The sequence below is a fragment of the Panthera onca genome, chromosome A2 (genome assembly GCF_046562875.1).
Source record: "Panthera onca isolate mPanOnc1 chromosome A2, mPanOnc1 haplotype 2, whole genome shotgun sequence".
Classification (NCBI taxonomy): Eukaryota; Metazoa; Chordata; class Mammalia; order Carnivora; family Felidae; genus Panthera; species Panthera onca.
Window position 1 is genome coordinate 107,563,138 of NC_138340.1, and position 22,831 is coordinate 107,585,968.

At 35.8% G+C, this 22,831-nt stretch overlaps 1 protein-coding gene across 12 annotated transcripts in view; it reads right to left on the bottom strand.

Annotated features, from left to right (window-relative positions):
- The window catches only part of DGKB (diacylglycerol kinase beta), a 725,288-nt gene that overhangs the window by 547,006 nt on the left and 155,451 nt on the right, over window positions 1-22,831 (bottom strand). For all 12 annotated transcript variants that reach the window (XM_060632583.3, XM_060632585.3, XM_060632581.3 and 9 more), the window contains 2 exons: window positions 18,517-18,670; window positions 2,056-2,196 (listed from right to left, as the gene is read on the bottom strand). In XM_060632583.3, the coding sequence (XP_060488566.1) occupies window positions 2,056-2,196; window positions 18,517-18,670 (295 nt within the window). The remainder of the gene's footprint in view (window positions 1-2,055; window positions 2,197-18,516; window positions 18,671-22,831) is intronic.

Here is a 22,831-nt window from a genome sequence, read left to right on the forward strand (position 1 = left end):
AAATTAACCACCATTAAATTTCTTTAAAGTATTACTGAAAATATTTTTCAAACCTGTAGCTCTAGAAGACTACATGAATATTGAGAATATGTCAATGTTTAATTGTAGAAGGAAAAGAGTGTACAGTCCATTGATATGAAAGTGGGTAAGAGGAATAGATTCTGACTTAACAGAGGTAGGAAAGGGCCAGGCACTGGCATTAAAAACAAACAAAACTAAACAAAGCAAAGCAAAACAAACAAACAAACAAAAAACAGACAAAAAACAAGTTCCAGATAATTAAGGATCAAGTTAAGTTCCTCCAAATCAGAGGAGTAGAGCAGAGAACTTGAGTGTAGCAGGGACAGAGGCAGAATCTTCATATATTCGTAAATCGACATTCATCTATTTCGAAGAGACTGATGAAAATCATACTGATAGAGCCAGTCTCTAAAAATTCCCACTATGACAAGAGTCTGAAGGAACAGTTAAGAAAAAAGGCAAAGGCAACTGAATCTGACAAATGCTTGACAAAGAGCTGGAAAATTTGAAGAAAGAACAGAGTAAAGGAGGTTGAAAACAGTGAAGAAAGGTAAGTGGCAGGTCAGGTTTGACCTGATTCATCAAGTGTTTTTGAATGACTTGTGGGTTAACATTCTGACTTGCAGTTGTAGACAAAGACGGTTTGATTCATAAACTCAATGTGAGAACTTAAAAGCACACCTCTTAAGAATTCTACCTTAAAAACAAAATGCTTCCAGTTGATATAAAAATAATTAAACTCCAACACAAATAGCATGTTGAAGAGGAATGATGGTGCCTTCATTCAGTCTCAGACCTGGAAGAAAGGATTTGCCTGTATATTTTTAAAATCATCCCAAACACGGACCTGACAACACCTGAGCAAACTTTCTCCTTGGCTGTCACTTCAATAGAAATTGACTGAACATTAATATTTATTTTGGAATGTGAAAGATTTATGTATGTCTTTAGGAATACAAATAAATCTTGAAATGCAAATATTCCACATTTAGGAATAATAAATACGTATTTAAAGACTCCTAATACAGTTTATAACTTAGGTATGACTTAGTCATATTATAGTTAATTCTTTATTAGTAAGAGAAATATTATCAACATGTTACTATTAGATTTAACTAAACATGCTTTCAAATCATAATTCTGAAACATCACTATGGTCTATATTTGCTTGAAAATATCAAATTTAGGATTTGTTATCTTCACTATCATTTCAGTTGCAAGAACTTTAATTTATTTTAACACTATCCAATATAATCAAGTTATTGGATTATTGAACAAACTACCAGCTCTATGTTTAGCAGGGGCTTTGGAGACAGACCAGATTATTAAATGTTCAGGCTTATTGTAAATATTTGAAAAAAATATTTCTTGCATTGCAATGAGTATAGTTTGCCACCAGAGAGAGCTCACACACTGTGCTTTATTAAAGACAGCAATTCTCTCCTTTTCACCTAAATAGAAAATCTCTATCTGAAACACCTGCCACATTGTAGAAAAAAACAAACACAGCTATGTTTATTTACAACATCCACAGTCAACTCCTATATATGAAACTTTCAGGTGTTTGGCACCTGAGAAATCATTTATTCCTGGCACAGAAAGTGTTAGTGGTGAAGTTTTAAAGAAAGATTTCCATGAGAGAAAGGCTCAGGTTGTATGTGTCCAATGAACCTTGGTGCTGATTAAGAGGAAGACCTCCTCATATCCTAGAAATAAAGGTGTTTTTTCAAAACAATTCAAATGACACTTTCCAGTATCATCATGTTACCAAACTGAGGGACAGTCAAGAACAAGTCATCTGACAGACCAACATGCTAAAGAAATACTCTGTAATAAATGGAATTTGATAAGAATCTTAATATATTCACAATATCCTTTGATTCCCACTTGAAAGAATTTTTATATCTTAACCAAGGCCACTTCATTTAATGAAAATTTAGATAACCATAGTAAATACAATTTTCAATTCATCAGTATCTAGTCCCTCCTCCTCCCCACTATTGTGAGAAGTAAACTAAATAAAGAAACACATACACTCAAGTTTATCCTCAGGTCTTCCTCTTTCAAGGAGAGACAGGTAACAGACAATGTCCTTCAGATGAATTACTTCTGGAGAACATGTATTTGCAGGAGAAGTACGGGGTGGGGTGATGGCACCTTTATTCATTCTCAAACCTGGGGAAAAAACATATTTGTCTTTATATTCATAAAAATATCCACACTGCTTTCAAAGAAAAACAACAACTAAGAAAATAGATAATGCAAAGACAATGGAAAGAGCTATATATTTTTAGGTTATATAATAACCAAATTCTCTGGAACTCTAGGATAGCAGAGTCAGACATTTTCTATGATTGTTGTAAATAGTGCAGAGTTCTTCAGGATTCAGGGACACGGGGACTGCTCTGCCTGCCTAAAGGAGGGTGTTAGGGTCAAATCCTCTTGTCCAGGGTAAGCTGGTAGGTGTATTTGAATGCATGAATAACTACTTTCCTCTTCCATATTTCTGTGCTTTAGGAAGTGACAGCTATAAATCAGCAAAGGAGATACAAAAAATTGGCCTTTCACAAAAAACTGAAGAAGAAACTTGAGTCTGTCACAATATGATTTATATGTTGATAATCAGGACTCATTCACTCATAAAAACTCATATTTATGTCAAATATTTGCCAGCACCATGAATAAAACATCCTTTTTCCAACACATCCTTTTTCCTATCAAGAAATCTGCCCATGAGTAAGAAAGGGAGCATAAACAAAAATCTGCTTAAACACGACAGACATTTAATTAGAGAGGTGGGAACATATGACTGTACTTTAGTTTTAATATGGTTCATACTTTATTTCTGAAACCCATTCACTGTGCTTATTCCAAGACGAGGGTAGTGAACTCAATGCCTGTTTGCAACAGCTGATGATTATAGATTATCTGGCCGGTAATAATTGTACTGAAACTCGTTTACATAAATGGTTAGTTCCACAGAGAAGCCTGTGAAACCAGATCATGTGTATCTGACATGGCCTGAAGGCAAGTCCCAATTGTCTTTTAAGGTTAATTTGGCAAATAAGAGGTGCTTGGGTGAAATGGTTAATGGACTGAATGTACTAGAGTCCTAATCAACCAGGAGTTACTAGAATGGAGGGAATAATCCCATCCAAATACAGTTCTATGAACCTAACCTAACATCTCTTGCTCTTGTCTATTTCCTTTGATGAATAACTTTGATGGAGTACCTGGCCTCTCCTCTAGCCATCTCAAGATAGCCATGCATATAATCTAATGGATTATGAAATTACTTCTATCATTCATTTATTGAGTGTCTAACATGTGGCAGGAATCAAGCCGGAGGCTTTAACATGTATGATTTCACTTAATTCCCACCTTAACTCTGTGAGGTAGATTACAATATTCCCACTTTACGAGCTTAGAGTTCTGCAGCTGGAAAATCCATCCCCTTTAATCTACACTAATGAATTACAGGCTACTTTTGCTCAAGGCCAAGAGTAAGAAAAAATAAGAAAAACAATTTACATATTAATCCAGCAGAATCCTTTTATTCCCCCCACCCCATTTCTCATTACTAGTAGGTTCCATAATTGCCCCAATTTTTCTTTTCTATGTTAACCTATTGTCTTCTCTTTTATTTCATTCTTAAAATTCTGTCAAAGACCCTCTAAATTGAATTCAACACCCATTAGTGGGTCAGAACTCACATTTTGAATAACACTGCTATAAATCTTTCCTTCATTTTCTTTTAACCAAAGTCTTATTTCAAATACAATTCTACGCTTCACATTGATTCTACTTCTGTTTATAGCTATTAAAAGAGAGATATAATTATAAATTGATTTTTTCCTAAGAAAAATGTCACTGTATGTCTAATACAAACTAATATAGTTATTTTTAAAAATAAAAGGCAGAGATTGAGACAATCTTGAGTTTTAAAACACCTATATACCTTACTGGTTCTACCTAACCAACGAAAGCTTGGCCAACTGTAGGAATAAGCAGTTGTCTTTTATGATAAAAGACATTTTGGCACTAACCTTTGACATAGCCATAACTTCCAGACTTGGAAAGCACAGCATTTGAATTATGGTCGGATAAACTATGACCTAACTCATCCTGCATGATGAGCTAATCCTCTCTTCTCTGCTTTCCCATTATGGTACTGAAATGATTTAATCAGCTTGATTTAACTCTTACACAAAAAACTTAAAACAAGAAAGAAGGAAAAGAACATGTTATGACATTAATTTGAAAGAATGCCAACCATATTATACATTTTCAGTGATTTAGAACACCTCCTGATCATTTGTTTGTATAAAACTAAAGTGCTTGGTATTTCATTATCAGCTCTCATAATAGTGAATATAAACAATATGGAGAATGTGAAAACCACATAATTTTCTGTTTGCCTTTCTTTTAAGTAATGTACATATTGAACAGAAACATCCACATATAATTTACATTTAGCCCCACCTTTTTGGAAAAACATATTATTATACTAAGATTATTTTTATTTGACAAAATGAATAAATATTTTTCACTTTCTATTTCACGACATGTTGTAAACTAAAAGCTTTGTCACATTCATGTCACAGTTTTATATTTAAAAGAATTTAAAGGTTATTTTTAAAAAATATATGGGCTTATCTAGCAATCACATTGGAGAACTAATCAACTTTTCCTCAAATCCAGACAAAGATTTTTGTTGTTGTTCCTTTGTGAGAGATAAAGTCACAGAAAAAAAATGTTAAAGACCTTTTTCTCAATTGCTTCATGACAAAAAATTGGGTAGAGCAGGACTTGACAGAATCCTGAGGTGCTGAACTGATGAAAAATGTCCTATGTTTGTTCCTGATCCTACTCCCGTCCCCAAGATCAGCTCACTTTCTCTCATGTGGTGAAAATGTTTCTTCATATTTTCATTTAATTTTCTGAAAGCAGGCCCTGGGGCCTCAATCCGTCTTCATAGAGACTTTTCCAACCCTACTCTACCATTTATATATACTTGATATATACGTTTTCCCTTCCTTAAATCTGGCTTCAGGTCTTTTCCACAACTTAACTCCTTCATTGCTCTAAAATATTTCTTTTTCTTTCAAGAAGACTGGCTAAGGTTGACGCAGAACACACAGGAAATGACACAAGTGGCAAACAAGAAATTGCAAGCCTGTTTCTTGACTCCTTTTCAAGGAGATGCTAAATGGAACCATACATTCCTCTTCAGCAGCAAGAGCCTCTGATGAAATGCCTCAGTATTCTACTTTCCATTAAGGAAGGCCATTTTAACCCATCTGATCTTTGGTAAAACTCTTTAGAATTGGAACTGAACACAAAGATAAGCAAAACAGTGGTGTTTCTTTTGCCTGGAGTGGTCAATATTTAGCTCTAAAGATAATGTGATTAATTGACACCCACTTTACAGGTTTGCTGATGTGCCAAAGGTTATGCTTCTTTGAATGCTGCGTCACAAAACTGAAGCAAGTGTATACACACACACACACACCATTTATGTCCACATACTAATGTATATCTATTGCACTGAACAACAAAGCACAAAATAAAGTGAAAAAAATATGCACTGTAACTAGAGAGTATTAGTTCAATTAGGAAAAATATTATCTTGTACTTTGAGAGCATTTTTCTGTTTGTTTGATGATGATTTTAGTGTGTGTCTGTCTGTCTGTATATATATATCTTCTAATATATAAACATTCTTCAAAGTTTTAACTATAAAAATAGTTCGCATTAGTCAAGTTGAGTATTGCCTGCTATTATCACATTCTTCAAGAACATGATATTCATTGTACTTCAAACTAGACACTCCATTTCCTGCAACAAAAAACTAAGAAGTTTTGTTTTAGCAGATACTTTTAACTCCAGTTTCAAGGTTCAATTATTAGCAAATAAGTTTTGGGTACATGTTCAATTATTGCCTCTGCTGCATTGTGTTTTATTTTGAAACACATGTAGCTCAGATAATGAAAAGGTATCACTATATCCAGTGTTTCCCCTCATCTATTAAAATGGAATATTCAAAACTAATAACATGAATTACATTTCTAAACTTACAAGGCAAAAAACCACCTGGCAATTTGGATTTTCTATTTTTTAATACCGGTTCAATTTTCAGAAATTTATCAGGCTTAGACACAAGCCTTGTCAGAGTATAATCATTGTCAGAGTATTGTCAGAGTATAATCATATTTCCACTATCCTTAGTAATAGTCATGATTAGTAGCATAGATAATAAAAAGTAAGAACAATTGTTTCGTATTGTCAGACATTTCATGATTTTCAGAGTTAACCTTCGAATTATGCTTGTCTTAGGACAGTATTATATATACATATTTTTTATTTTTTATGCTTACACAAACTGGCAGCAAAATGAGATAGACTGGGTTACAAATCAATAAGGAATGTAAAATATGCATCAAGTGAGGACAGGCAGTGGGATATCTTCCCTGACAAGAGACTGGGTCAGCAAAGTATCTGCAGCAACATACTCTGGATTTCATCTGTTTGGACATTGGCAAAAACCCCAAACAAGAAATTATAAGGAGAAGGGCTCAAAGCACAGGTCTTTGGGGGTAACGTTCTAGAAGCACATTTGTGCTTCTATTCCGTACTGTGCTGTACTGTACTGTGAAGAAGCAGTAATTATAACATCCCTAGCTGTGTGCCAACAACACTTAAACACAATGGTAGGGACTGATTTGACGCTACAATTTTATTTTAGAGACAATAGGGTGAAAAATCAGAGAGTAAAGCAAACCTCTGATGGTCACATAGCAATCCAGGGAGCCAAGGGCTGGAGACAGGATATCTAATTCCTGACATTAAGGTCTTTCCAAATCAGTAAAAACAAGATCTATGTCAGTTCTTTACAGGAGAATATTCTACAATGATAGAAATATTCTGTAGGTGTACTGTTCAATATGGTAGTTTTAACCACACATGGCTGTTATGCATATGAAATATGGCTGTTATGACTGAGGAACTGAATTTTCATTTTATTAACTTGTTAACTAATTTAAATTTAAATCAAATAGGTACCATATTTGACAGTACTGGTGACATACTGTCTGCTGAAAGTAAGAGAATAAAACTACCATGTATTAAAAAAAAAGTCATGATAACAATTTTTATTTTTGTTATATTAAAGAGAAATCCCAGTTCCACTTCTGGAACAACAACAACAAGAAGAAAAACAAAAAAACAAAGAAACAAAACCCACAAAGAGACCCATAAACAAACAACCTTATGGCTGGGGTGACAGTAGCAAAATAAATGAGGCAGAGTGAGAGATACAGGCTTCCGGTTACAGAATCACTAAGTCACAGGAATAAAAGGTACAACATAGGATATACAGTCCATGATAGTGTAATAGCATTATATGGTGACAGATGGTAGTACACTTGTGGGTGAGCATAGAGCACATAATCTATAAGAATGTTGAATCACTTTGCTGTATACCTGAAACTAATGTAATGTTGTATGTCAACTATACTTCAATTAAAAAAGTACAAGTTATGAAGATGGGGTGTGAGGAGGGGAATTGCAGGAACATGGTCAAAAGGTACAAACTTCCAGTTATAAGATAAATAAGTACCAATGATGTAATATATCTGATGACTATAAGTAACACTATTATATGATATAATCGTATATGCTAGTTGTTAAGAGAGTAGACCCTAAGAGTTCCACTTATAAAGAAAAAAATTAACAGTAGATTCTAATAGTTCTCATTATAAGAACATTGTTTTTGTTTTTGCTTTTGCCTTTGTTCTTTATTGCGTCTGTACAAGATGATGGATGCTACCTAAACTTATTGTGGCCATCATTTCACAATATATGTAAGTCAAACGAGTATGCTGTTCACCTTAAACTTGTACGATATGTGTGAATTATATCTTGATAAAACAAACAAAAAACAAAAAAAAAAAGAAATCCCAATTAATACTCTATAAAATTTACTGTACTCTTTCAGAATGAACAACATTTTAGGGGAAAAAAAAAAGACAGTGAATTTGATTTTTCCCTATGTCTGCAAACTAAAATGCTGGAAAACAACCTATTTAATGAATAATGGTAACAGCTGGCATTCACTGAACACTTATAATATACATAATACATTATGTGTTTGAGTCCCACAGTACCCAGTAAGATACATGAACGTATTATCTCCATTTCATATTTGGGAGAACAGAGGCAGAGGCAAGTAGTATGGTTCCAATTCAAAAGGCAATCTGAATTGAGATTTTATGCTTTAAGTATAATTCTGTGGGGCTAGAGAGAAAAAATAAATCAGAGATATCTGTCTCCTAACTCTCAATAAATGACCTTTTGTATTAAGAGTCTGATTTTCAGGACTCTTAAGAGTATGTACATTGATTATTTCATAAACCTTTGGAATGAAATTCGAAATCCTAGTCATGGCTGAGAGCTCTAAATGTTACTCTTGCACTCAGATCATTTCTTGGGCCATTCATTATAAAATACAGTTGTGAGATGTTCTTATATATATACATATTTTGTATGTATAGAAATAAACATACATATTTACATATTTACCAAATCTTTACCAGCATTTTCTTATAGGGAAATGGATTCTGGATATCTTTTCTTTTTGTTTATCTGTGTTATCTAATAGGTGTACAACTAGCATGCACTTTATAAGTATAAACCAAATAGATATTAAGAACCTTTCATATTAGTCACGTAAAACCAGGTCCTAGGATATAGCATTGACCACAGAAAATTTGAAAAATCCCATTTTTATAGGGTTTTCATTCTAATGGATCAAAGGCAATGCTCATTTTTACAGCTATTCCTAGGTATTTTAGAGTACATCACAAGTTAAATAAAGTTATGACTCATTTGGGACTCTGAAAAGTACTAAATATCCTATTTGCCTTTATTTGAATAAAAAACTATAAATGATATTCATGAATACACAATGCAACAATCTTAAGATAATATCACTTATATATGCAATCATTAACATGTAAGTGCAAATACAAAATCCATTTATATTTGGTGAATAAATCTAATGGTAAAAATGGCAAATCTGAAGACCAACATTTCACTTAGAATATTCAGATAGGAGAATAAAGAAACCTGTGTAATCAAACTCAATATATTCAAACCTACTTAGTAATTAAAGGGGAGATTTAGGGGAACTGTTCCTGTACTGACAGTAATTTTATCCTAAATGGTGCCTTGAAGTGTAGATTTTTCTGTGGTTTCAGTTAAGAGTTTTCAGGGTTTCAAGATAAAATATTTATTGGAATAAAATAATTTGTGGATTACTGCCACTAATAGTAATTATAAGAGAAATTTGGTACTATAAAAGCATAAGATATGTAATGGTTGATGTAAATAAAAGCTACTTAGCCAATGGATAAGAATTATTTTATCTTTATTTCTAGAGCATTTCTATATAAGTATGTAAGTATATCAACATTAGCGAAGACACAGATATATCTTAAATGTCTACTATGTGACAAGAAGTTCCCTATCTTATAGTCATGTAAGCCTTGTACTCTGTTCAGTTTGTGCTCTGCAAGACTCTGTCTTCCCTTTTTTGTATTATGGAAACTGAAATAGTTTATTAGACACAAAAGACCTATAGAGGAAGCTACGGTGAAAATATACATGCACATACACACACACATACATGCACACAAATTTTTAATATCCTCAAGACAGTCCTGATAAGAGTAATAATTTCTTCTCAGCACAATTAATGAAGTGTGTCTTTTGGCAAGAACATCCAGTAAGGTCATTTGGCAAAAGAATATTTTCCCCAAGGTTCAAGTACCTCATTTTCATTGTACATTTTTCTGTTGTTAATTTGATTAACTTCCTTATGAACAACAATAAATTCTTTCTCCTTTTCTGCCTAAAATTTTTACCTGTGGTCTGACTCTCTGGTTGTACAGAAAACATAAAAAGAATTACATTCCACTAATGATATTGTAGCTTAACAGCATAAATCAATTAACCATTGCCATACTGGATGGGCAAAGAGAGGGGCCAAAGATAAAGTACTATAACTCTTTCATTGGTAGCTATTATTATTCTCAATCTTAAATATCTTCTTGACTTTTTTGTGCCTTTAGCCTCATGTCCCTTCGTGATAGCTTCCACACTGCTGTCAGTATGATTATTTTTTATGAAAATTTTTAATGTTTTATTTTTGAGAGAGAGAGCGCAAGCAGAGGTGGTGGGGGGGTGGGGTGGACAGAGAGAGACGGAGACACAGAATCGAAGCAGGTTCCAGGCTCTGAGTTATCAGCACAGAGCTCAATGTGGGGCTTGAACCCACAACCATGAGATCATGACTTGAGCCAAAGTCACATGCTTAACCAACTAAGCCACCCAATTGCCCCCAGCAGTGTGATTATTTTCTGACTTAAGACAATATATCAACTCTCCAATTTCTCCATGGGCCCTTGGCTCCCTCCCTGGCCTCTTCTCCAGCCACTCTCTTCCAGTCACTTCATCTGCCCCATCCCAACAACTCAAGGCATAGACCCAGATCTCTCAGTACTGAGCAAGCCTACCTTCCTCTTACTCATCAAGCCCACTTACCTCTAACTCCTAAGGCCATAGGACTCTGATCCTACCAGGACCAGTTCCGCAGCCCCACCACCAGGCTGTGCCCAATACTTCCAAGGTCATGGCTACCATCTGCTCTGGGACAATCAAAAATGATCTCCTTGTGATCCTCATCCCAGTTTTAGTCTTTCATGAAAAACTCAGGACTTCCAGTCATCCTCAGTTTCAACTTGTACTTTCTATCTAATCAATGTTTGCTAAGAGAGCTCCTCACATTACCTTCTGACATGCTATATATATTTTTTTATTTATTTATTAAATAAATAAAACTATAGGGGAAGGGAAGTAGTTCCATTTTGCTCACTGAAATTTGAATAGTGTGGGGGCACATTGTAAGTGATTAATAAATATTTGTGAATGATATAAAATATCACTCAGTCATAAAGAATGAAATCTTGCCAATTTCAACAACATATATGGATCTAGAGAGTATAATGCTAAGCAAAACAAGTCAGGGAAAGACAAATAACATATGATTTTAGACTGATGTGAAATGTAAGAAACAAATCAGCAAGGAAAAAGAGAGAGAGAGAGAGAGAGAGAGAGAGAGAGAGAGAGAGAAACCGAGAAACAGACTCTTTACTCTAGAAAACAAATTGATGGTTACCAGAGAGGAGGTGGATGGATGGATGGGTGAAAAAGGTAATGCGGATGAAGAAGGGCACTTGTGGTGATGACCACTGAGAAATATATGGAACTGTTGAATCACTATATTGTACACCTGAAACTATTACAGTATTGTAAGTTGACTATACTGTATTTAAAATTTATTTAAAAACTTAAAAATAGGGGTGCCAAGGTGGCTCAGGTGATTAAGCATCCAACTTCAGTTCAGGTCATGAACTCGCAGTTCATGAGTTCAAGCCCTGCATCAGGCTCTGTACTGAGAGCTCAGAACCTGGAGCCTGCTTTGGATTCTGTGTCTCCCACTCTCTCTGTTCCTCCCCCACTCACTCTCTGTCTCTCTGTTCCTCTCTCAAACCTAAATAAAAATAATTTTTTTAAATAAAAGAAAATTTTTAAGATAAATATTTATGAATGGAATAATACTCAATGTCTTATATAGTTCACACACTATCCTTTGACAGGGCATTTTTATTTAATTTTTTAAAGGTTTACTTTTGAGAGAGAGAGAGAGAAAGAGAGATAGACGGAGCATGAGTGGGAGAGGGGCAGAGAAAGAGGGAGACACAGAATCCCCGAAGCAGGCTGCAGGCTCTGAGCTGTCAGCACAGAGCATGATGTGGGACTCCAACCCAAGAATCATGCAATCATTACCTGAGCTGAAGTTGGACACTTAAACGACTAAGCCACCCAGGAAGCCCAGGCAATATTTTTTATTTGAGTACATGTTTTCTCTTCTTGAATCTCCCTTCCATCCTCTCCAACTGGTACCTATCACTACCTCTATGTAAATTAGATAATTTTAATTTATGGTGAAAAAGATGATCTTGATAAATAGATGCCAACTTTTATTTCATTATATACTTGATTACCTAATTGTCTGTTTTTCTGCTTGGGTCTGAAGGATCTTCAGCTTTCTGGTGGAATTCCTGGGACATAATATGGTTTAGAAAAGAATGGTGGAATGCATGAATTAATGTAATAAAATGAACAGATAAAGAATTAAATGGCACACCTGGCCAACTCACTACATGGTCTGATATAAAGGGTGCTAGGAAAATCTTCTCTTTCTGTCCTATAAAACTAATAATAACAACAAAAAGCACTTATACTGACCTATAGCTAATAACAGATAGTATTGTGGAGTCAACATTTTAGACATTGTGGAACCAATGGAAATATACAGTATAAGTGTCTGAAGCAGGTAACAAATCAATTACATTCTCTTTTAATTACTATATTTTTAGAAAAAGCAGAAGTTACTAATGACTACTGCTAAGTGCTATCCTATACAATAAGAACAGTAATTTAGCGGAGGATAGTTAATTCCCAGTGCTGCTGTGCAGAGTTGGCCTAGGTGGAAGTCGGGGAGGAGCAGGGATGCACCAGCTATCTTACAGGAGGAAGATGGTGTGACTTTACAAGGGTGCCGGGCTTGCCTTCCAGTTGCACAATCTAAGTATCTCATCTTATTGATCATTGCATTCTTAGCATGGAGCACAGCATGTGCTATTCAATTACAATGAAACATTAGCCGAGGCTTCAAAGAGTTGGGTTTTGCTGTGAGTTAAGGGCAGAGCAAGACTTACACAGGAAATGAGAGTTCTGAATAACCACAGCAGACATAAGCCAGAGTGAACATTTAGATATGAAAAGGAGCGGGAGCATTGGGCAGGACACAGAACTGGGACTATAAGCAGATCCGCAAGCTACATGACATTGTATTTACTACTAGGGAACTCAGGTTTCATCGTCTTCTTAACTGCACTGCCCAGACCCTGAGTTCCATTAAGGGGACCTTGTGGAGGGGGAGGTGTCTCAAAAGATAGGGGAGGACTATGACTAGGACTCCCTGTACAAAAATTTAAAAACTTTCCACAAGGTGATCATGAAGGCCTGAAACTCGGAAACCCAAGAGTAAAATAACCAGGCTGCTGTGTGGAGCACATTGTGGAGATGTCAAGTCAGGGTCCAGCTGGGAGCCATGCCAGGGGATAGCCTAAGACACAAACAATGATGGATAAAAATGACAAAGAATGTTTGAAAAGAATAAGTTATCGTGAGCAACAGAGAGTATTTTGTGATTAAACATGAGGCCTGAAGCAGTGGAGGGTGTAAGAGACCAATATTTTAGGATTGGAAAACTGATAGATACTTGGGTTCCACTCACCAAGAGAGGAGATAGGAATTGAAGCAGGTTTGGGTAGAATATAATTATTTGACTTTCAGACACATTTAGTTCAATTTCTATGGGATATCCAGATGAAGAGTTCCATCTGGAATATAGTTAATATATATTTTCTTAGAGCTGAAGAAACAGTTCTGTGTTGCATGGGGAATAATTGAGGTACTTTATGTTATTTTGTACGATGTGAAAAAAATCACCTATTGAGAATGAGGAGAAAGAAATGAATAAGCTAAAGGATGTCTGAAAATTTTAACCTAATTGAGCTAGGAGACAGGATCAAAAATGAGTACTTTTTAAGACAGATTTTTTAAAAAGGTGTAAAGGTGTTAAGGCCATGTTAATATTGAATGGTAAGAATTTGTAGGCAACAATCTGCATATTTATAAAATTTCTCTTGGGTTATTCTTATTGTTTGAGTTGTACGGACTGAAATATGAGATAATAATATCGATTCATGGTCGAAGGTATATGAGCCACTTGCAAAAAAGCAAAGGTTCCACATGACTTAACAATCCTGTAATGAGAATAGCTCAGGTAATAGACTCTAGTGATGAAGGTAAAATCAGAAGTTAGTCTCTTAGGCTAGCAAAGAGGTGAGGAGTTAGGGACGTGACATTTACGGTGAAGCAGAAGAAGTGAGAAATCTGGAAATATATAGTGTTAGGAATATCTTCAAAAATTAAAAGTCTAACCTGGGAACAGGAAAAATAATCAGCTTACATTTTAAGTAGGTGACAAAAGGCACTTATACTGCAACAAAATATACGCCCCCCCCAAAAATCATTCACTACACAAAATACCAGATGGATCAGTAGCTACTATAAGTTCAACAAAAAGTAACTACACACACACACACACACACACACACACCCCTTTATGCCTCTTTATACTCATTTAAACATTTTTATTCTATAAAAACTAAATGTTTTACATTCACCATATCTCCGATACTTGAATATTGTTCATTAACATTAACATTTTTCCCAATTTAGTCTTGCTTTTTATTGAGAAACCATTGTTGTTTAGTTTATATACAGAGTCAAGGATAGTGATCATATTCCTGTTGATATTGTAGTAATGCAATATGGTGAACTCTAAGAAGCGATAAACAAAACAGATTATAGCTCTCTTGTATTCAATATTAATTTGTGATTTTTCAGCCACAAATACATCTTGTGTACATAACAGATTATTGCAAAGTAGGGTTCTAAAAATAAACATACATTTATTTTTCACTGTCAGCGGTAAGTCTCAAAGAATATGGCATTAAGAACAGTGCTATGAAGGACACCATGCACTTATGTTTTAAAATGTGGAGACCAAGTTTTGAAAAGGAATTCCAGTTTTATTTTTTTGCTACATGAGAGTTACACAGCCCATCTTGCAATTCCTTTTCAAGTAGATCTGTGCAGATTATGTGGCTGTCCCAAATGAAGTACAAGCTGTTACCCTTTTTTTTTTCCATTTTGGAAACTGATTCGATTTCTACTCCTTATAAATCTGGCATCTTCTGTGTAATACTACATGCTATTTGAAGAAAAGAGAGCTTGAGATTTTCACTTGTTACAAGCCTGCCTAATTAATTAGAATCTCTCCCCTTCATCCAAGTCTGACACAATTACTCAGATTGAAAAATGTTCCCCTTGCTTCTTTCTCAAAACCCAAGAACAGTATTGCTTCATCTGAAATTAAAAAGACAATTTTTATTTTATTTAGTCTATGGTATGTACAACCTATTTATAGCATGAAATGGAGAACAGAGTTTTAATTTCTCGATCAAAGTAAGCAACTGTCCCATTTTAAAATGTTCAGCCCCAAACACTGGAAAGCTCTGAGAGCACACTGTGAGAACACACAAAATAAGACTCAGAGAAAAACAAGCGGGGGGAGTCCTTCCAATTCATGATATAAAGGGAATTATTTAAGTAACTAAAATATTTTAAGGTTAATTAAAGATTATAATAAACGTACTCTTTGGTATACAGTTTGAAGGGATCAAAATATATCATATGGAAGGTGTATAGTTGTTTTTAGAAAAACCCACACCTAACACATCAGATAAAGACTTAGTATCCAAATCTATAAAGAACTTAACAAACTCAACACCCCAAAAAACAAATAATCCAGTGAAGAAATGGGCAAAAGACACTTTTCCAAAGAAGACATCCAGATGGCCGACAGACACATGAAAACATGCTCAACATCACTCACCATCAGGGAAATACAAATCAAAACCACAAGGAGATACCACCTCACACCTGTCAGAATGGCCAACATGAACAACTCAGGCAACAACAGACGTTGGCAAGGAAGCAGAGAAAGAGGATCTCTTTTGCACTGCTGGTGGCAATGCAAGCTGGTGCAGCCACTCTGGGAAACAGTATGGAGGTTCCTCAAAAAGTTCAAAATAGAACTACCCTACCACCCAGCAATTGCACTACGAGGTGTTTATCCAAGGGATAAAGGTGTGCTGTTTCAAAGAGGCACATGCATCCCAATGTTTACAGCAGTGTTATTGACAATAGCCAAAGGAAGGAAAGAGCCCAAATGTCCATCGACTGATGAATGGGTAAAGAAGATGTGGCACGCACACACACACACACACATAACGGAATATTACTCGGCAATCAAAAAGAATGAAATCTTGAGAAGTTTGGGTGGCTCAGTCAGTTAAGCAACCGACTTTGGCTCATGTCATGATCTCACAGTTTGTGGGTTCAAGTCCCGTGTTGGGCTCTGTGCTGACAGCTCAGAGCCTGGAGCCTCCTTCAGATTCCGTGTCTCTTTCTCTGCCCTCCCCCAACCCCTGCTTGTGCTCTGTCTCAGTCTCTGTCTCTCAAAAATAAATAAAAGTTAAAAAAAAATAAAAAAGAATGAAATCTTGCCATTTCCATTTAGTGGATGGAACTAGAGTGTATTATGCTAAGGGAAATTAGTCAAGAAAGACAAATATCATATGACTACAATCATATGTGAAATTCAAGATACAAAAGAGATGAACATAACGGAAGGGAAGCAAAAATAATATAAAAACAGGGAGGGGGACAAAACATAAAAGACTCTTAAATACAGAGAACAAACTGAGGGTTGCTGGAGGGGTTGTGGGTGGGGGCATGGGCTAAATGGGCGAGGGGCACTAAGAAGGACACTTGCTGCGATCAGCAGTGGGTGTTTTATGTAGGGGATGAATCATTGGATTCTACTCCTGAAATCATTATTGCACTATATGCTAACTAACTTGGATGTAAATTTAAAAAATAAGAAAAAAAATCTTACACCGACATATATATAATCACTTGAGGAAGAGACATTGTGTCATTAACAGAAGGGGAAGGAGCATGGACTCTTCATCACACTGCCTAAGTCTTAGTTATGGCTCAACCACCTATTTCTTAATTACATGTTCCAGGTTTTTTTTTTTTTTTTATTTATTGGAGTGCCGGTTATTAAACATCTATCCCTTTACTCACATTTTGATATTCTATTTAGTGATGTAAGGGCTTGAAGTCGCTAGACCAGGGGCTCCCTTGGGATCCCTGGGCCCTTTCAGGGAATCTGTAAGGTCGAATGATTATCAGTGATAATTGTGAGATATCACATTTGCTTTTTTCACTATAATTTTCTCATGACTGTACAGTAGATCTTTTATGAGGTTGCGAAACATAGGATACAGCGAAAGAAACACAGAAGCAGATATGAAGCCAGAGGTTAAAGAGATTTGCAACGATATAAAACAATGCCACTCTTCTCACAATTTTTTTGTTTTGCTCTTGAAATTATTTTTCAGAAAAATAAATGTTATTTTTGTTAACACGTAATGGGTTGATTATGGTTACTTTCACAATGTGGTTACAAAAGGTATCATCCAAGCTCTTTGGGGTCCTGAAAGTGTCCTGAGACCAAAGAGTTTGAGAAACTCCGCTGTATACTACATTTCTCTGTTGTGAGCTGGATTCCTATCAAGTTAACAGGGGGCACTAGAGAGACATGACAAGAAAGAAAGGAGAAGGGGCTGGTTCCTGCTCATCTACCTTTACTTCCTGTTAGATGTCTCAGGTATCTCACCCTCACAGCACATGGTTCTGGGCAGAAGAGGCTCTAGTCACTAGCTTACATCCACATTGAGAAAGGCAGAGGGACCTCTGGCTACACAGTCCTGCACAGACCTCGGAGATGCTCCTCTGATGTCTGACTGCCAAGCTGCAGGTTCCTCTTGAGTTCCTGAGCTATAAAACTCAGAAGGAAGTAGCCCCTTCACAGAAGTCCCAGGGTGAGATCTGCCAGGCAACACCTTCCCCGCAGAACCTTGTGTCCCAGTTCCAAGACGTCCTTTCTCCAAGCTTCTGAGTTTTGATTACTCCAACCAACACACTTCCTGTGGTTCTGCCTCTGCATAACCTCAGTATTTCTCATTGCTTTTTCAACCTTCCAACACTGTTTAACCAATCACCTCTTCTACACTCTCTAGAGTAATAGAGTGAGACTTCTGTTCTCCTGACTGGATGGAGCTGGACACAATTAGCAACAGGTATTAATGCATGAGACATCTCTGAAAAGCTACCTATTATGACAGAACCAATCATCTCTATGGTGACATTAAATTTTAAAAAAGTGTCCAAGAGAAAAATCAAAACTGTCTTCCTTGATAGCATATTGGAAATTTCCACAAGTGATAAAAATATTATGTTTCCTACACATGATGGCTTTGTGACTACATTTTCATATATAAAGTGATCTATATTTATCTAGTCATTTAAAGGAGCACTTTTCCATATGTGATGGAAGTATCTCTTAAAATTATTACCTAAACACAGACTTCTAAGACTGTGAATGACAAGTGATGGATAATGAAAAAGTATATTTTCTTTAATGTTTAGCTATTATTATATCAGAGATACTTTAAATATTTTGCACAATCTTAATATGACAGTATAAGTCTTGCAACAAAGATATTTCCTAAGCAAATAATCTCTTCTCTTATAGAGAACTTGATACCGATTTTCCCTTTGAGGTTTCTACTGTGTATACATACTTAAACAAATAATTAGACTTACCGCCTGAAAGGAGAGCTGGCTTACTTTTTACCATTGGACTAGAATGAGGAAATTTGTTGCTAAATGACATGAACAGGTGTGCCGTGAAATCATCAGGAAGCTCTGCTTCCAGGAATGTCTTCATAAATAGCTTGAAACCTTCAAAATCTATTGTCTGAAAAAAAATTGAAACATATATTTTCAGACACAGCCAATGTTAAGATTTTTTATGTGCTATATTCAGAATCAACAGTAGTAGAAATGACCGCAAACATTCTTATATCCATGTCTACCAAAGGAAGGGGACTAGTTGAGAAATAGTTGCAGCCGTCCTAGGCTAACAGTGGCGATTAGATAAGTATATATCTTACCTGTGGTGGATAAGCTGGATTCCAGCAGGAAAGGCTGAAGCTTTCCAGTCACACATTTCTATTTCCAGAGTATCTTATCACCTTAAAAAAATCTCCTCTTTGAAACTCAGTTTCCTTTTCTGTAAATTGGGAATAATATTCCCAATCCTGCAGAGTTGCTGTTATGATTAAATCAGGCAACTGACATGAACAGGCCAATTCAGTCATGAACACAGCATGAATACTGTGAAATAAAGGAATTTCTCTTGTCTCATTTCCCTGCCTCTAATGGTGAGTCTTGCTTTTGACAAATGGAAAAAGGGGTTAATTATAAATTTCACCCTAGCACCAAAAAATCAAGTGATATGAAATTCCAAAGTGAAATTCTACAAGTTCCTATGCAAACTTTCAAAGAAACCTATTTCAAGAACTTTGCCCAACTATACTCACTGCAGGTCTATAAAAAAAAAATAAAACAAAACGAAAACACAGTTATTTCTTAGGAGAGAACCATTGATACATTGACAGTCTCCATGTCGACTTGGGGAAATAGTGGTGGGAACCACCTTCTACCCTTGAGTTAAGGAGAGGATTTCCCAGGAGCCACCTGGATAGCTTGCTTTCTCCACACAGATGAGGACAGTGGACTGGACAGATCCAGGCAGGATCTTACTCTTGTCTGAAAACTGAGGACAAGAGTGCAGGTGCTTTAGGGCAAAGGCAAGTCAATGGCACTATATTGGGTTTGGCCAATGCCCTCATGACTGGAGGGACAATAAGGCACAAATATATCCTGGGAAATGAATGTAGACCACATGGAAGAGGCCAGTAGTTGATTTGAAGGGACTAAGAGACCTACTGAGAAGTAGCTGGAATTAAGCCACATCTGTCCAGATCAAGAGAGTGCAAGGTCGATGGTCCTCAGAAGAAGCCCTTGAAGGGCACTATTTTTTCTTATCCAGTTCAATGTAATTGAGATGAAACTAAAAATAGGGTAAAAATTAAATTTGGCTGATAAATGCTCTTAATTTTGGTCAAACTTCTGGCAGATGAGAATAAATGAATTCCTTAAACTACCATTTTGGATAGAAAAAGTATTTGTTCTGTGTAATTATATTGGGATAAGATGGTACAGAATGACCAATTTTATTGTAACATTATTTTGAATAAACCTAAAATGGAATATGACATACAGGGATATCATTACAGAAAGGGCATTTTTAAAGATTAGATCATGTGCCAATTAAGAATATGTACTAAGTATGTTTCTGTATCTAATATAATTTCAAGCCAATAGAAACAAAACAAAAATGTCATGTTGTTTATTAATGGTTGCAAAACTCTGCATACACCTTAATCTGATATTTTTAGTTAGTTTAATCTTCCTGTGCTTATTCATAAAGAGCACTTCAGACATTTACACTGGAGGTAGTAAAAAGACTTCACTTTCTTCCACGGGGTACCTGGATGGCTCAGTCGGTTAAGCGTCTGACATCAGCTCAGAGCATGACAGCTCAGAGCCTGGAGCCTGCTTCGGATTCTGTGTCCTCCTCTCTCTCTGCCCCTCCCTCATTCATGCTCTGTCTCTCTGTCTCTCAAAAATAAATAAACATTTAATAAATTTTTTTAATAAAAAAAGAAGACTTCACTTTCTTCTATATTTAATAGATCACCACCACTGCAAAATATTACACATTCTACTAGGAAGTGAACCACGTAATGAAAATCCATGAATAATATAAAAATATAAAGAATAGTCTCAGGTAGCGTTACTTCCAAAAAGCAGTTTGCTACCATGAACGAAACCAAAGTTTCCAAATACACTGATAAGGCTAACAGCCAGGCCACTGTATCAAAATTAGTTTTCTTGAGCAGAGACACCTACTGTTACTAACAGGGTTCCTTAGGCATGGCCTATTGTCAGAGATTCAATCCACATTCAACTGGATGAGTGAGCAGTATCGATAGACAATCCTCAAATGTGTGAAGCCCCATGGGACATTAGGAGTTAATTTTATTACAAAAATATAGGAACTTTGTGTAAAAAAAAAAATAACATATTCATAGGCACTGTGGCCGGGAGCATGGTTATTTATATTCACTCTTGCTTCTGTGTCCTAAGCCTTAAGTAGTCAGCATTGTGTTTGCCAATATAACAGAAGACAACAGCATAGTTTTAAAGTGAGACTACTTGGATCTGCTCTCAGATTCAACACTTTCTAGCTGTGCCAAGGTGGGCAATTTACTAATCTCTCAATGCCTCAGTTTTTCCATCTCTAGATAAGAATAACATAATACCTACTTTTTGATCTATTAGCAATTTCAAATAGTCTTTGAAGAATAAGCCTCAAAACCACATTACCTTAAATGTTTTTGTATGCATTTTAATATCCTTTTTGGATATTTGTTTTAGAAAGCTAGTAACAAAACATGAACAAAGGACTAGAATCATTGACATTTATTCTCTGGATCTTCTTTTGGAACATGAATACATTTTAAAACCTAACTATTGCAAGGCAAGAGTTTAACATGATAACAGAGGAAAACAGTAACAACCAACCAACCAAGAAAAACGAAAGAAGAACTTCAGAATAAAATAATTTTGTGTCATATTCCAATATCTCTACTTGCTATTTGAGGGTTCTGGGGCAAGGAATTTATCTGCTCTTTTATTTATTTATTATTTTTTTAAATTATCTTTTAATGTTTATTTGTGAGAGAGAGAGAGACAGGACATGAGTAGGGGAGGGGCAGAGAGAGAGGGAGACACAGAATCTGAAGCAGGCTCCAGGCTCTGAGCTGTCAGCACAAAGCCCAATGCGGAGCTGGAACCCACAAACTGTAAGATCATGACCTGAGCCGACATTTGACGCTTAACTGACTGAGCCACTCAGGCGCCTCTATATGCTTGTTTAAAGAAAAAATCTGCCACATCTCAAGTGGGTGTATTTTATAAAGCCTTACATAACCCAAGTAGACCCTCTTTGAAATTAGCGCCTGTAATTTAATAATGAAATACATAAAAATAATCAAAACGAATAGCATCCTTCCTTGGTACATCTTTCTTGGTCCTCAGGAAACATTCTAAAATTAAATGCTGCAGCTCTGCTGTGCTCAGTAAGCAAAAAGCACCTTGGTTTTATTCTGACAGCTCTAAACCTTAATTTTTTTCATATAAAGTGATATATATATATATATATATATATATATATATATATATATAAGATCAACCATTTAGGATTGTCATCTAAATGTAATAATAAATCAGCATAAAGCACTTAAGATGGCCTTGGGCACGTGGCATGTAAAATAAATGAAACAATAAAATAATAGAAGGAAGTGCTGGTTTGAGGTTTAATGGATTTTTTATTATCTTAATTTGCCCTCCTCTTTGTTAGTCCAGAAAACCAGGAAAGTCACTACATCTTCCCGAATCAAACCTGCAGTTTCTGTGTTTCAGCTCTTTTGCTATAATTGTTCAGAATCAGGCAACATTGACAAATCACTGCTTTTAAAATGTGAGCATTTAGGGGCTCCTGGGTGGCTCAGTCGGTTGAGCGACCGACTTCGGCTCAGGTCATGATCTCCACGGTTCGTGAGTTCAAGCCCCGCGTAGGGCTCTGTGCTGACAGCTCAGAGCCTGGAGCCTGCTTCCGATTCTGTGTCTCCCTCTCTCTCTCTGCCCCTCCCCCACTCATGCTCTGTCTCTCTCTGTCTCAGAAATAAACATTAATTTTTTAAAAAAAAATAAAATAAAATGTGAGCATTTATAAACAAATATCTTCTTTTAAAAAAATAAAAGTCTATTATTGGAAACATCATAAATTCCTCAGTTTTGAAAGTTTTCTATGAGATGACATCATCCCATTTATTACTTAAGTTTTACTGTTGATGTAAACTTTTCTTTCAAACTTCTTTACGGTGTTGGTGGAAGCAAATTTCCCCTCCCTTACATTTCGGTCATTACATACAATTTACAGTGTTAT